Genomic DNA, 15,221 nt, shown 5'->3' with positions numbered 1-15,221 from the left:
AGGATGGCTTGGCTCCAAAACTGATTCTTTAACTTGCCTTTATACGTTGCATTACTTTATAAGTGGGTCAGTCCATCTTGTCTTCATCTAGGCCAAATCCCTTCCAAGTTCATAGTAAATTATGCCTCAATATATTCTTGTTCCTGCCCTCCCCCCTCCCACCTAGGTCACGGGGCTACAACTAACCATTGTCTGAATTGAAATGCCACTGGATGATCAACGATTGAAGAATATTTCTTACCAATTCAAATAGAACAGAAACTTCAGTCAAGCATTTATTGCCCTACATTTCTGCGACTGTCAAAACCAGTTGATCACAGACGTGAGGATATGTAAAGAAATAGGAAGCTGTGATGGGTTATCCCTCATCTAAGAGTGGTGCAAGTGAGGCTTGAGAGCATTGTCACTTTTTACCTTATACATTTTTGTATTTTATATTTTTTCAATAAGCACATACTTAAAAATTAGTTCGAATGTTCTTAAGGAATCTTTCCGCAGATGACTGATTAGTTCAACAGGGAAAAATTATAATCATACATTGCAGAATTTGCATACCACTTTGACCTGGTGATCAAAATTGGCATAACACTGAGGGACAGACCAACATGCCATCAAGGGGCTGTGGACGTGATGTCCTAGGAAGGACACCAGGCCACTCTTGTAGTATTATATCCACTGGAATATAATCATGAGGAAGCATCTGATCCTCCCAGATTGAGAAACATTTCCATAAAATAACTGGCCTGTATTCTTCCAAAATTCTAATATCACAGAAAGAAAAGACTGAGGAATTATGTCTGATTCAAATGGATAAAACAGACAGTTAAGTACAGGGCATGATCCTGGACTTGGTCTTCTGCCAGAGATGGAGGAAGTGCCCTATTGGAATATGGATTATGGATTGGATCAAAGTACCCACAGTGTATTTTCTGATTTTGATAATAGTACTGTTTTTGTTCTTAGGAAGCACACACAGAAATACTAAGGGATAAAAGGATATAAGTGGTGCAACTTACAAATGGTTCAGAAGCAACATATTACTCATAATTCTAACTGCACTATAATTTAAAACTTTTAAAATTAGCCTGATGTGGTGGTCCCAGCTACTTGAGAGGCTGAATTGGGAGGATCTCCTAAGCCTGGGAGGGTTGCGGCTGCAGTGAGCTGTGTTTGTGCCACTGGACTCCAGCCTGGGTGACAGAATGAGACCCTGTCTCAAAAACAAATAGATAAAAACCCCAAAACTTAAAAAAAAAAAAAAAATGTAAAACATGGGAAGAATGAAAAAATGACTTCAACCCTTGATCTTTTCTTGATCAGTTCCCAGGTGAGGCTAGGATATCTATGTTTTTTATGAGGTTCCTTGGGGTATTTGGGTGGTCAGCCACCATTTGGAGATCACCATGTAGTGCCTAGATTATAAATTATCCTTTCAGAAAGAGTTGCTGGAATCATTTCGAGATTGGTCAGGTGCCAATAAATAAGTAATAGAAACGCCCTCAAAATTGGAGTTGAAAGGGTGAAATTTTATTTTATTTAGTTTGGTGATCTGAACATGGTATAATATTGTCACACTTTTTCTGGGGTTTAGAAGAGGAAGAGCAGCCTACAGTTGACCGGATGACTAATATTTATTTCATACCACAAAAATTAAATGCTTTACTAAAACTTCCATTCTCTTACAATTCTGATGAACAAGGTTGTACTGTATGGTTAAGTATCACACTGTAAATTTAGGCAATACATGTCCTATTGAGCCCATAGAGTAAAATAGATTTTCCCGTGATCCAAGCTATTACAATTTCACATGTGTAAATTGTTTCAAATTCATTTTTAATAGACTGCTTCCCTTCAAATACATGTGGAGGTAGATTTATACAACTGTAAACAGTTTATGCGTTTTTACAGATTTTCATTATATGTGTTTGATACTAATTTACCTCTTTTTAATTGTAGGAGAGATAAAGAATTAGTAGTTTAAAACAGTAGGAACTGCATGTTCTGCTGTGATCAAGGAATTAGATAATCTGGCTTGTTTGCTTAAGGGGTCTGTATCTTGAGACTTTTATAGGGCAGTATTAAAGCTCTGAGCCTCCTTATTATGCCAGTACCCAGAAGATTGCTTTAATGAGAAGTAAAGGGCCTTTTTCCAATTACAAGGGAATAACTGTATTAAGTTCCTGTGTTATGTCAACCTGCTTTGATTTGATTACTGTGAAAGAAATGGATTTATCTGTCAGTGTTACTTAATTAAGCCTTCTCATTGATGTTTTGCAGAGTAATATAGTGTGATTTGCACATTTGAGCCTAAATACAGAGAAAATTGGCCTAAAACTAAGACATGACCCCTGAAGATAGCATGTAAGATTGATGAGTTGTCATTGCCAGGTCATAGGCTGCAGTGTTAAACATAGGTGGAAGGATTGCCATGTTGAAAGGGTAAAAGGAAAATCAGTTTATGGGACTGATTATTTTAAGCAAAAGGAGTTGTGCTGGAAAACTAGATTTTAGGGAAGAGTTTTGAATATGTAAAACTATTGACTTCACCAATATTAGTCAAGCATCTGGAATAGGAAATGACAATAAAAGAAACAGGAGAAGTAGATTTTGTTAAAGTATAAAAGGAAATAGAAGAAAAAGGAGAAAGCAAGAGGAAAGAATGCTGTTTGGGAGAAGTAGACCATTGTGGTTAGGCAGAGCAATTACAGCCTACAAATATTTCAATTAAGCCAGCCTCCCCTTCTCAGAACCTCACAAATGGCACCCTCGGGAGAAAAGAGGTATCAGGGAAGAAAAAAGGAAACGGTTCCATGTTTCATGTTGGCTAACCTCTCCCAAGAATAAATTCAGTAAATTATTTACCAAATAGGCATTTTAAATACCAATCTGTATATCTGAAGTCATTATAATATTATGGATTTTGCATTATAAATATTACATGTATGGTTTGAAAAATACACATATAATTACCTGTAGATGTTGTCAGAGGTATATATTCAGTTTTATTAGGAAATGAAGCATATTCTTAAATGTATTCCTTAGTTGTTTAATGCTTCGTTTTCTAAAGTATCTACCTTTTATTTCTTGCACTTTGGGATGTATCTTTAGAAGGTGATATGTCCTTAGGAGGTACCAGACACCTAGTTAAAAACTTCCTTGTAATATTTTCACATTTAAGTACTTTGAAACTTATCTGTGTAATGTTGAAGTTAGGTGGTACTTTGATTTTTTTTTTTTCTTCAGTTATGGTAACTTACTTCTGATTGTTATTCTCACCTGATTCGAAATGTTTATGCTCCAAGAAAACTGTCTTAGTTAAGACTGTTTTTTTTTAAGTGCTTTTACATTGGTCACATTTCAAAAAGTCAAAGAAGGTATATATAGTTCACGTTATACTCTTGCTTGAGTTATTCATGGCTCTTATTTGTAAGATATTGCTTAAAAAGGTAGGGTCCCCAAATGACTAACTTCTCTTCAAGAGGAAGACCCCAACTAGCCAGTGCCATACATTTGAAAGGTTGCTAAATGGCACTCATCTCTCAGCATTTCACATTATATATTCAAGCTAGGGTATCATTCAAGATAGATGATCGTTGACACTTCCAAATACAGAAATTAGTATAAAGCCTTCAGTGTTACATTTGGTTCAGTTTCATAATTTAACTGTTTACCACCTTGAGTTTCAAAAAGATTTCTGAGTTTCAATATAAGGAACACCACTGATGTATTTGTAACATAATAGTTACGCACTTCATTTTGTTACTTTCTCATTATCTGAATTTTATGTTATAGGAAGATGCTTTCCCTGTTTATAACAGCACACAGTGGAATTAACTCCATGTCTTAAGCAGCAGAAATTTAGTGTTCATTTTTGAAAAACAGTGTATTTTTAACTTAAGGAAAATAATACTGTTTTAAAGGACTTATTAATGGAAGTTTAAGTTGGAGGTTAATTAAGGCTAAAATATTGCAGTCTGCAAACAAATTTTTCCTACTATACTTTCTCACCAGCATATCTACACTTTAACTTTTCTTATCATATGAGAAATACTATAAGATGATCTCATGCTTGACCTTTGAGTTTCAAATTTATTTGGTTAGGAAATCCATTAGCTCTGAGAAAGCCAGAGTTGACAGCAGTCATCTGAAAATGGAAAGCCCAGGTCTGTATTCTTTATATTTGACATATCATTTTTTTTTTTTTTTTTGAGACAGTGTCTCGGTTAGTCATCCAGGCTGGAGTGCAGTGGCACAATCTCGGCTCACTGCAGCCTCCGCCTCCTGGGTTCACATGATTCTAGTGCCTCAGCCTCCCGAGTAGCTGGGACTACAGTTGTGCACTACCATGCCCAGCTAATTTTTGTATTTTTAGTAGAGACGTGTTTTGCCGTGTTGCCCAGGCTGATCTCGAACTCTTGGCCTCACGTTTTTCTAGTCTGATAGTTTTGATTGCTGTCCACATAAGCAAAGTGGAGCTTTGAGTAATGAAATCATAGTCCACCTGCCTTGGCTTCCTAAAGTGCTGGGATTATAGGCGTGAGCCATTGCACCTGGCCTGACATATCTTAACATTTGTGTGGGAAGCATTGACATAACCCTCATCCTTTGCTTAGTCAGATTTGGGAAGTGCTGGAAGCTTCTTGTCAAGTTTCTTGTTAGTGCCCAGATCACTCATTCTGAAGCACCATATCTTATGTCTAATAGAAAACAGAAACAATCATGCTCGTGTGGACATCATCTGTCAATATTTGAATCTCCCCAACTCTTCCTACGTCCGTAATAGCACTCAAATTTTACTTCAAATTACTCTACTTAGAGCTCTTATTATACTGGGTGCTAATGAAAATGTGCACATCCTTAACACGCTCTTTGCTGATGAAATATTTTGAACTCTTAAATTCATCTGGCACTGACGGAGAGCATATGCCATCTCAGTTTGTGTGAGGGCTCAGCCAAGGGTTCTTCCTGGACTAGGAAATTAGTAGGAGCCACAGATGTACGCAGTCTGTGAGTCTCCATAATGGTGTGGAGGATATTTAATAGTGTCTGTTGTTGCAGGGAGAAGGTTTTGAGGCAGTGTAGACTTCATTGTGTTTCAGAATGATTATCGTTCCTGGAAGAACTTAACATTCTATCTCTGAATGCATTCTGAATGTGCTGAAATTTTTATTAAGAAATCAGTATATTTCGACAAGAGCAGGAATCTGTAGACTTAGAGCAATGCAAAATACCATTTTAGGCATTTTTCTGATTTCGTCAAACTCTAGGGTCCCGGGTGATTGGCATGTTGTAGGCTCAGAGTATAGAAAAGACAGCTACACAGCTCTACGTCAAATCAATCTAGGTAACTCTCATACCTGTTTATTTCAAATCAAGCTTAAAGTTACATGGTATTTAGTCTGCGTTCTTAGCTTGGGACTCTGATCAGCATACATAACTTTTGACAACATGTCATTTGTATATTACACACAGAAATACACCGAGATATAAAGAGAATACTGTAATGGTAAACCAAGCCACTGAATAAATGTAATGCTTACTGAATTCTCACTCTGATGGTGTTATACAGGTTCACGGAGAAGGTAGGATTGTTTAACCTAAATGTTTTGGGTGTTTCTTAGATCCAGGAGAGTATTTAAAAATCACTGACCTGTTTAGCAGAACAAGGAGTTATAAAAATGTAAGGCTCAGGTTTTCTTAGATATTGGAGGGATTATTAAATTAGCCACTTATGATCAATATTGGTGACCATGGTAGGTATTTACTACAGATCAAGTACTTTCCTAAGTGTTTAACAAATGTTAGTTAATTCAGTTACTTTAACAATAACTCCTTAATCTTACAAATACTATCATCCCCTTATCTTCTGTTAGAATACTGATTTTGGAGTACGTCTTGGGTTTTCACTTCTGTTCTCATTGACCCAAGAGCCCATTATATTTTCGATGTTGGCAAATGTCCCCAGGGCAAAAAATGTGTTTTCTTCTTCCCTGGGTTCCAGCCTTCACTTTGATTTTGGCTCAATGATTCCTTGTTATCTTGTCTGCTCAGTATTTTAAAATTTTTCAAAAAACTGTTATCCATCATTTTTAGTTTTCTGTGGGAGAGTTGTCCAAATATACTAGCCTGCCCTATTTCCAAGAATGGAAATCAAACTTGCTTATTTTGTAGTTCACAAAAATGAATACGGAGAGGCCAGTGACTTGCTCAGACCAGAGAACTGGTCAATGCAGAGTCCCTGCTGAAATCCAGCTCTTTATCCCAACTTCCAGTGCTGTGTTTTCTAAAGTTTGTCTAGTCTGACAGTTTTGGTCTTGCTGTCCACAAGAGCAAAGTGGCGCCTTGAGTAATCAGATTACAAGTTTAATGAATGTGGATAGGAAATCGCAGAAGGTAAGAATTACGTCTGATCATCTTTCCCCTAAATAGAGTGTTTGGTCATAGTTCTGCCCAAAACTGTTGTGTTTTGGCACTGATCCGTCAAATACTTTATTTATTATTTTTTGGAGAGAGAGTCTCGCTCTGTCACCCACGCTGGAGTACAGTGGCTCAATCTTGGCTCACTGCAACCTCCACCTCCCGGGTTCAAGCAGTTCTCCTGCCTCAGCCTCCTGGGTAGGTGAGATTACCAGCGACCTACCACCAGGCCCGGCTAATTTTTCTATTTTAGTAGAGACGGGGTCTCACTGTTTTGGCCAGGCTGGCCTCAAACTCCTAACCTCAACTGATCTGCCTGCCTCGGCATCTCAAAGTGCTGGGATGACAAGCGTGAGCCATTGCACTCGGCCAATATGTCAGACACTGTGGAGGGGGCTCATGCAGAATGAATCATATACGATGAAAATTTGTGGATTTTCAGATTGCCTCCTAAAGCAGCCAGCAATCCCATGAAAGAGTTACTAAATCTATCTTAGTTTAGAGTAAAATAAGAAATTAGAAAAATCTTGAACAACGGAGCCCATTTTAGTCTTTTGGAACAGGAATTTCTATCGTCTGCTTGCTTTCTTTCCTTTTGCCCGGAGTATTATCTTTCTCTGTCTTCTCCCATCTTGGAAAAAGGGTGGCAACAGAACAAGGGAGGGGCGAGAACTAAATAGATTCAGCAGCTTCATCCCAGGCAGTTTTTCATTTGTCTCTCTGTTGCCTTAATGGATTTCACACATCTTTTTCCTGTATATTGTTTAGTCTCACCTCCAGAGGTAAACACTTCTCATACCACAATATTGTCTTACTTTTCACTTTCTGCTGTTTTAATTCATTTCAATAAAGAACTAATGAGCCCACCATTGTACAGAACCACACAAGATGTTATTTGTGTCAAGCATGCTTCTTTCCTATAATAAATGTATGTCACAGTTGGGTATGATATAAATATGTAGCTCTATAGCTGTATATATATATATATTCACATGGTTATTTGGATAATAAATTCTACGTACTTGCTGAACTATCGTATAGAGCCAGCCATACAAGTTTTATTTTGCCTACTGTTGATACTATGGGCTGCTATGGGACATTCTGTCCTCTGTGTTGGGAGCTCACAGATATTTTCTGTCTGGCTTAATACCAGGATTAGGTATGTTTCTCCTGAACACTTTGTGTGTATTTATCTGATGGTTATTGCCAATCTTGTTTCCCTCTCTGCTTTGTCTACTTAATAGCTTCTAAAATTTTGACCCACCTCTCGCAAATAGCCGGTCCTTCACTGTGTGCATTTTGATAAACTCATACCTCTGGCCTTATTGTTCTCCTACTTTTATTTTCCAGGCGCTTGATTCCTTCAAATATTGATTTCATATCTTTTGTGTTGTATGTGTTTCTGTAATCTTTTGTGGACACAAGAGTGGGTATAAACTCCCAAATAAATATATTCACTCTGCGTGGGGAGAAGTGACAGGAGGGAACATTCAGCTGGTTAGAGAGAGATGTGAAATTCTTACTGGGGAGCCTTTACAGCAGTGAGCAGAGCTTCAGCCTCCTTTTGTGTCCAAGCTCTGCCATTTCCTGATCCCTTGGTCAAATTTTCTAACCCATCTGAGCCTCAGTTTTCTGATATATAAAACTGGAATACTATTAAGGCATTTGAGAGTTTAGCGCAGTGTCTGACATACATTCAAGTCATACATTCACCTCACTTCTTTGAGAGGTGAGGAATAGTTTAGACAGAGGGAATAGCAGTTACAAAACCATGGTGGTATAGAAGAGCGTGCAGTGTCCTGGTACACTAGCAGGGGTAAGGAATGGCCAGGTGTAGGCCACATGCAAGGTTTATATGAAAATGAGTCTGGACAAGAGCTTCTGGGATGCTTATATAATGGAGGTGTATACTGAATGCTGCTGAAGCCAGCAACCCAGACAGGAATTTTAAGATAGGGAGTGAGAGAGGCTGCTGTTGATGGTGTGGGGCATTCATTTGTGTTACAGTAGAGTAGTCCTGTGGCTTTCAAACTACTGTGTGCATAAAAGTTACCTGGGGACCTGTTAAAAACAGTTTTCTCAGTCCCACCACTAGAGTTCCAGACTGAGTAGATGTGAGATGGACCCTAAGAAGCCAATTTAAAAATGGGCATACAGGTGATTCAGGTGGCGGATGCACTTTGAAATGCACTTGGTGGTGCACTGGAATAGTTACTGAGGAAATGCTAAGTAAGGGGCAGGCCTGACAAAGTTCAAGGATAGGGAAGATGGAAGAAAATGACTTCAAAGCAACATGTTTACATTCATTATGAATTACCATTGCGCATGCTATAGCTTTGTGTCTTCTGTGCATATGAATAAATGAGCACCTATAGATTTTTTTCAAAGATAAACTATAATTAGAATTCATATGATTATTCTATTTGTTAGGTTTGGGAGAGCTAGTGATTTGTCCTCATCCTCGAGATCCAGCAGGAGACCAAGGGAAGGGGAAGCCTGTTCAACAGAGAGCAATCAGAGAAAGAAAGGTGCAGCAGTGTGAGGTCAGGAAGTGGGAAAGATGGAAATGGGAAAGGCTGGGAAAAGAGCAGTCAGATCCGATTGGTCAGGAATGTATTTGTGAAGGAATCCAGCCAGTATTTAACCTGCTTTGAAAAAGCTAGACTTCCAGCATTTTTAATTAGTGGATTGCTCGCTTTTGAAATTGCCCAGTTGGGAATACTCAAGTTTTGATGTGTTTTATCTGCCTGCTAATTAGGAGGCTGCTTGGTTGACCATTACTTTTCCTTTTTTCTGTGGACAGAAGATGCATATGAAGGTCTCTTGGTACATTCCAGCTCAAGTCTGGGTTAAAGTGCATAAGTAAAGCTGTATATTTAGTAAGAGTTCTTACTAAATTATAAACAAATTTTAGTACATCTTTTCTCCAACTTGATTCCTTTTGCTGTAGCACAGGGCTTCTCAATCTCAACACAATTTTTGTTTGGGGTCAGAACACTAAAAATATATATATTTTTTAGAGACAGGGTCTCAGTTGCCTAGGTTGGAGTGCAGTGGCACAATCGTAGTTCACTGTAGCCTTGAACTCCTGGGCTCAAGGGATCCATCCTCCTGCGTCGGCCCCTGCAATTAGTTAGGACTACAGGCATGTTCCACCACACTTGGCTAATTTTAAAAATTTTTGTAGAGACAAAATCTTGCTATGTTTTCCAGACTGGTCTCAAACTCCTGGCCTCAAGCAATCCTTCTGCTTCAGCCTCCCAACGTGCTGGTATCACAAGTATGAGCTGCTGTGCCCTGCACAGGGTATTTGTTACTGTGGAGAGCTGTTTTGTGCATTTATGAGATACTTAGTAGCAACTCTTGGCCCCTGTGTGATCAGTGCCACTAGCACCACCCAAGTTGTGACAACCAAAAATGTCTCCTGAGTGGCTTTGCCAAATGTCATTTGGGATGCAGAAGCCCCACTGGCCTGGCCATAGTGTCCTCTTTCCTCCAAGTCTCTGCCTACTTTTCATGTTTAAAATCCTCTTTTAAAATTGAAAAGATAAAATGAGTCCAAACAATTTGAAATCTTATGGTACTTTATAGGGATTCAAATCTGTTCCTCCATTACTTTTTGGCCAAATTCAAGAGGAGAAATCTCTCAAATGAATCCAAGCTGGCTGTTATAGGTGAAAAGAAAGTCAAGATGCGCCAGACTTTTGAAAGCTTGCAGTGGTTGAGAGATTTTGTTATTTATACACTTTTTATTTTGGCTGAAAATATTTGGTTTTTGTTTAAGAATTAAGAGAACCATGTAGGCTACAAAATTTATTTATGTGCGAATCCCAGAGGGTTGTAAGTAGCTTCTTTGTGTGCTTCAGTTCAACATATACAGGATAGGCCAGCATGTTGAGTTGTTAAACAGCAGATCTGGGGAAGGTTTTACACCTTTTCTCTAGGCTTGATGCAGTCCCGAGAGCTTTCTTGACATGCCTTGAAGCTCACAGTGCACTGATTTTAACTGTCCATAGGGGACATCTGTTTGCAGTTTGTGTTATCTTCTGAAGCACCAACTAAAAGGAAGTGAAATATTATTTGTCATTAAAAAAAAAAGAGAGAGAGAAGTTAATTTAGTGGTAATAACTTAGTTGTTGTTGCTCTTCTGTCTCTTAAGATATTCTGAAACACCATGTACTCTACTGTATCCCAAAATAAATCAATTAATTATACTATGATTACTTCTGCTGATAATAAAATAGCAGTAATAGTCAAAGGAATGACAGTAGAGCATTAAGAGAATAAACAGTATCACTGAAATGTTAGGAAACACAATAAATGGGATTGTATCTCCTGAACCATAGTTTCACACTTCCTCCTCCACTTCTGTCAGAGGGTGTTTGTGATGGCCGTCTGTTATCAGCCGTGATCAAAATAATGTAACAGTGAAACTTTTTATACTTTTATAAAGGCCCTTTCATCAAAAATCTCACAGCCATTTCTAAATATAGAGCGACTGATCTTTAAAACACTTTTATGTTTTAAGCAATTAATATGGTAACTTAGCTGTTAGACTTTCCATCGTGCGTATTTGCCATTTGGAGCATGGATGGAACATTTCGTAATCTACTCAGCATTGAAACTTCGCTGGTATCGAGTTTAGAATTCCAACTTTTCGACGGTTCATGTAGGTCTTTTCACCGTCATCTATCAAAACAAAACATTGCTTTATAATGGAATAACCACATTCATTTCCACATATCAAAGCCCAGATTAAGGATTGCAGGCCAAGTGGTATGTCTAGTTTAAAAAAAAAAAAAATTGAAAGACAGAGACAGTATTGTCTTAACCTAAAAACAGTTTTTACTTTAAGTCCTAATATCCCTGTAATGTGCTGGTAGAAATAGACTACTGAATACTTTCTCAGTCTCATTTTCTGTTGCATGTCTGGTGTCTCCTGTGATAAGCCTGGGCTGTGGAACAAAAAGGATCCAAGAGCATTATGGCGAGGATGCTAAAGGTGTTAGTGTGGATATTTACCTTAATTTAACTTTTTTTGGATTAAAGCTGTGTTAGTGTATTTTAAAACTTATTTTATCCAAAAGATTGTAATAAAACTTTAAGTACAGTTTCACATCTATAAAAACTGAGGCTATCTAACACTGTGAAGGATAGAAGTAATTTTTATGTTCATACCTCTGGTTCCTGAGGGTCCAGTTCATTTCTGCTGTGAATTTAAATGAGTTAATTTAAGTAGATGGGTCAGAAGCCACTATCATCATGGTAGCCCTGTGCCTGGTTCTTAATTAAAGGCAACAGGAGATTAATTTGAAACATTAATTTAAAAGTGCATATACAAAAAGAAAAAATTACTGCAAGAAAGCCTAAAGAACTTTTCTCTTGTCCCTAGATGTAGAAGACAGAAGTAGCTCAGGGTCCTGGGGGAATGGAGGACATCCAAGCCCGTCCAGGGTAAGTATATCTAATCTTTTCTCCCACAACCAGACATCCCACATATGTAAATTGACAAACAGAAGATGTGTTTCTCTCTGTTTCTCTCTGTCTCTCTCTTTCTCGCACGCGCACACACACACACACACACACACACACATACACACACACACAGGCATGGGCATGCACGTGCATACAAACACACATATATGTGCATACTAAGTTTAATGAGGATCAGCTTGACTTTGGAATTTTTTTCCCATTTTCTTATTGAATGCTGTTACTCAATTTGACACCTGTTCCACTTCTGCTAACCAGAAGAAAACTCCTTCATTACATATTTGGTCTTTCTTTTGTCAGTTGTTGATCCATATTACACATTGCTATTTGTTGTAGATGGAAAAACTTTAAAAAAATTCCTAATATCCCTATAATGTATTGGTGTGAACAGACTACGGAATAATCCCAAAGATACAGTATGAGGTTCTGTCCTAGCAGTATGATCTACGTACTGAATCTGAGTTGATTTCACTTTGTAGACATGTTATCATTCCACCAGTAGGGACTTTGGTCGCTAGTTGGATCATTCATTTATTTGCTCTCAATTTTTTGCTATTCTTTTCCACAGTTTTCCTACATACATTGGTTGTTTCTTGGGGTGTAATAGGAAGACCATGGAATAAGAGATGGGTGGGTGGTTAGGCACTATGTATTTTTGTATGTATATGATCTTGGGCATGTCATTTCATCTCTTGCATCCTCATTTTCCTATTTTGCAAAATGAGGAAGTAGAGCCAGAGGATCATCTATGTTTCTTCCAATTTAAATATTCATGATTTTGTATGAAATTTCTTTAACTGGATCATTGCTAGGCCCTCTAAAATCCATGTCAGCTTTTATGATATACATATAATGCCCCAGATTAAAAGTACACTTAGTGTACATCGTAAAACCAGCATCTCTTCCTCTCCCAACCAGCTATATATAGATGAAGCATTCTGCAGGGAGGGTAACATTTTACTGTAAATGTTCACACAAATTTGGGTTGGGGGAAGGTTCCATTTTGGCATAAGAGGCAGGGAAGGTAATCAAGCTGTCAAAATGAGGACATTTCAGCAAGTCAGAGTTAGACATTTCCACCTGTCCTTGGCATTGTGATCCTTAGTCTAGTGTTCAGGGTACAGCAGGATCTCTAAGCTTACCAGTAACTTTGTGAGCCCTTACACCAGCTGTCGTGCTTGACATTCTAATGCTTTATATGGATGGGTTGAGGAAATCTTTCCTCCTCCTCATGTTACAGTCTGCACTTGCAGAAATAAATCCATTCCCCTTCACAGCAAGTGGAGATCATAGAACTCCCCTCAATTGTTTAGTTCATCTAGATTTTCACAATTTCTTATGATTTCTCCATTCAGTACACATGGTACTTTTAATTGTGTTTCAGAAAACAAGGTCTGTTTAGAATCATCTTAATTTAGTATTAAAACTAACTAGCTTTTGGTTTTTGTTAGCTGTCCTGCCATTTTTCTCACGAATATATTGGTGAATAATTTCAAGCCAGTTTAGTGTAATTTATATTTTCTAAATCCAGAAGTTTGCATGAGACAAATCATTTGTGGCAGATTTATATCCAGGCAGACTTTCAAGGTCTCTCTTTTTTCATCTTAACATGGAGAGAGTGTCTACCTTCCAGCACTGTTTTGAGGATTAAATTAGATAATATATATTAAGCTTTTAGTACACTATCTAGGATGAGGACACTTAATAAGTGATAATTAGCATTATGCAATGCCTGGTATAGAATGAGTGAGTGTACTATGATGGGTATTTACAATGTAGCCTCTTTTTATAGATCGACATGTTGGCAGAATTAGATTATAGTATCAGTCAAGTTAGTTGTTACACATGAGGAAAGGTGACTGAGAACGGGGGTTGTTTTCCTTAAGGTTGAGGGGATGTGTCTTTTCCTAGTTCATGCAGCAGCCCTCTTTTTTTTGTGTGGGCAGATTCTGCCCTTTGACTCACATGTAACCGATACCTCTGAGTAAATTTGACTTAGACTTTATGGGCAGTTCCACCAGCTGAGCAGAATGACTTTTCTCCCCTTCTTTGGTCACTTTATGCACTTTAGTAGACTGAAAGTTGAACCATGTAGTATAGATGATTTTAACTTTTTTCTACCATGTAATCAACTTTCCCCATTAAAATTAAGTAACTGGACAGCTTAAAAACATTGTTTTAATTTTAAATTCCCCTTAAAACAATAAACTGATTGTAATAATGAAATATTTCTGTCAAAATTTGTCTTCTTTACAACTGGTTTTTTTTTGTGACATACTTTGTCCAACCTCAGAAATGCTAATTTATGCTAATGTTTTGATGTTCATATCATAGTTAAATCCTAATATTCTTAACTTTCTTGTATGTTAATTACTTATGTGACAATCTAGTTATCTTACAACCACAATAGTAACTATAATAAAACATTGAAACTTCAGTATCCTATAATAAAACATTGAAACTTCAGTATCCTAACACCAAATGTTATCGTTTGAATGGCTCTATCTTGGTCTTTAAAAAGCAATTCATTGCATGCTATATGCCTAATTTTCCCTTGTGGCACTATTTTGCTTTAATGTGGCCTTACTAAAATAATAATTTTTAACATACGCAATATACTTTATAGGTGTCTGATGTTTTACATACACGATTTTATTTAATCATGTCAACAACCCCATGCAGTTGATACCATTATTATTTCTAAGATTTCTCAGCTATTATGAGGAGAAGTTGGACTTCGTAGACTCTAGAGTTTTCTTTTAGCCACTATACCTGTGAAGGTGCAGATTCCTTCTAGTGAAGTTCCAGGGAGGAAATAGTGGACTCCAGTTTTTTTAGGATGGGAGAAGTTTCGGTAGTGGGGCCATGTTTATGTGCTGTTTATTCATATAAAATAACAACTTACACTGTTACTTTATTTACAGAACTATGGAGATGGGACTCCCTATGACCACATGACCAGCAGGGACCTTGGGTCACATGACAATCTCTCTCCACCTTTTGTCAATTCCAGAATACAAAGTAAGACTCATTTTAAATTAACTTACACTTTTTAAATGCTTATGTTTTACTATAGAAGGTAAAACCATGTCCTAGACAGAGGTTCTGCTTTTAGAAATGTGGATATTTAGTCAGTTCACTTGTAATAATCTTAAATTGCAGAGAAGTATTGGCAATCTGTGTTTGGTAATAGTATATCAAAGATTAAGTTTTACAACCATATGGAATGAAATGCTTTTAGTGATACTGAATCTATGTGGAAATTTTGGTTTCCTTAGACCTAAAGCATGGACCACAGTTTCAATGTTGCA

General features: G+C 37.5%; 1 protein-coding gene and 1 long non-coding RNA gene across 13 annotated transcripts in view; one reads left to right on the top strand and one right to left on the bottom strand.

Annotated features, from left to right (window-relative positions):
* The window catches only part of TCF4 (transcription factor 4), a 371,854-nt gene that overhangs the window by 115,214 nt on the left and 241,419 nt on the right, over positions 1-15,221 (top strand). For all 12 annotated transcript variants that reach the window (XM_010375837.2, XM_010375843.2, XM_010375831.2 and 9 more), the window contains 2 exons: positions 11,810-11,871; positions 14,835-14,931. In XM_010375837.2, the coding sequence (XP_010374139.1) occupies positions 11,810-11,871; positions 14,835-14,931 (159 nt within the window). The remainder of the gene's footprint in view (positions 1-11,809; positions 11,872-14,834; positions 14,932-15,221) is intronic.
* Positions 1-15,221, bottom strand: part of LOC115895532 — a 30,204-nt gene that overhangs the window by 6,882 nt on the left and 8,101 nt on the right. The window lies entirely within an intron of this gene.

This window comes from Rhinopithecus roxellana, chromosome 21 (genome assembly GCF_007565055.1).
Source record: "Rhinopithecus roxellana isolate Shanxi Qingling chromosome 21, ASM756505v1, whole genome shotgun sequence".
NCBI classification, from domain to species: Eukaryota; Metazoa; Chordata; class Mammalia; order Primates; family Cercopithecidae; genus Rhinopithecus; species Rhinopithecus roxellana.
This window is presented reverse-complemented; position numbering and strand designations above follow the sequence as displayed.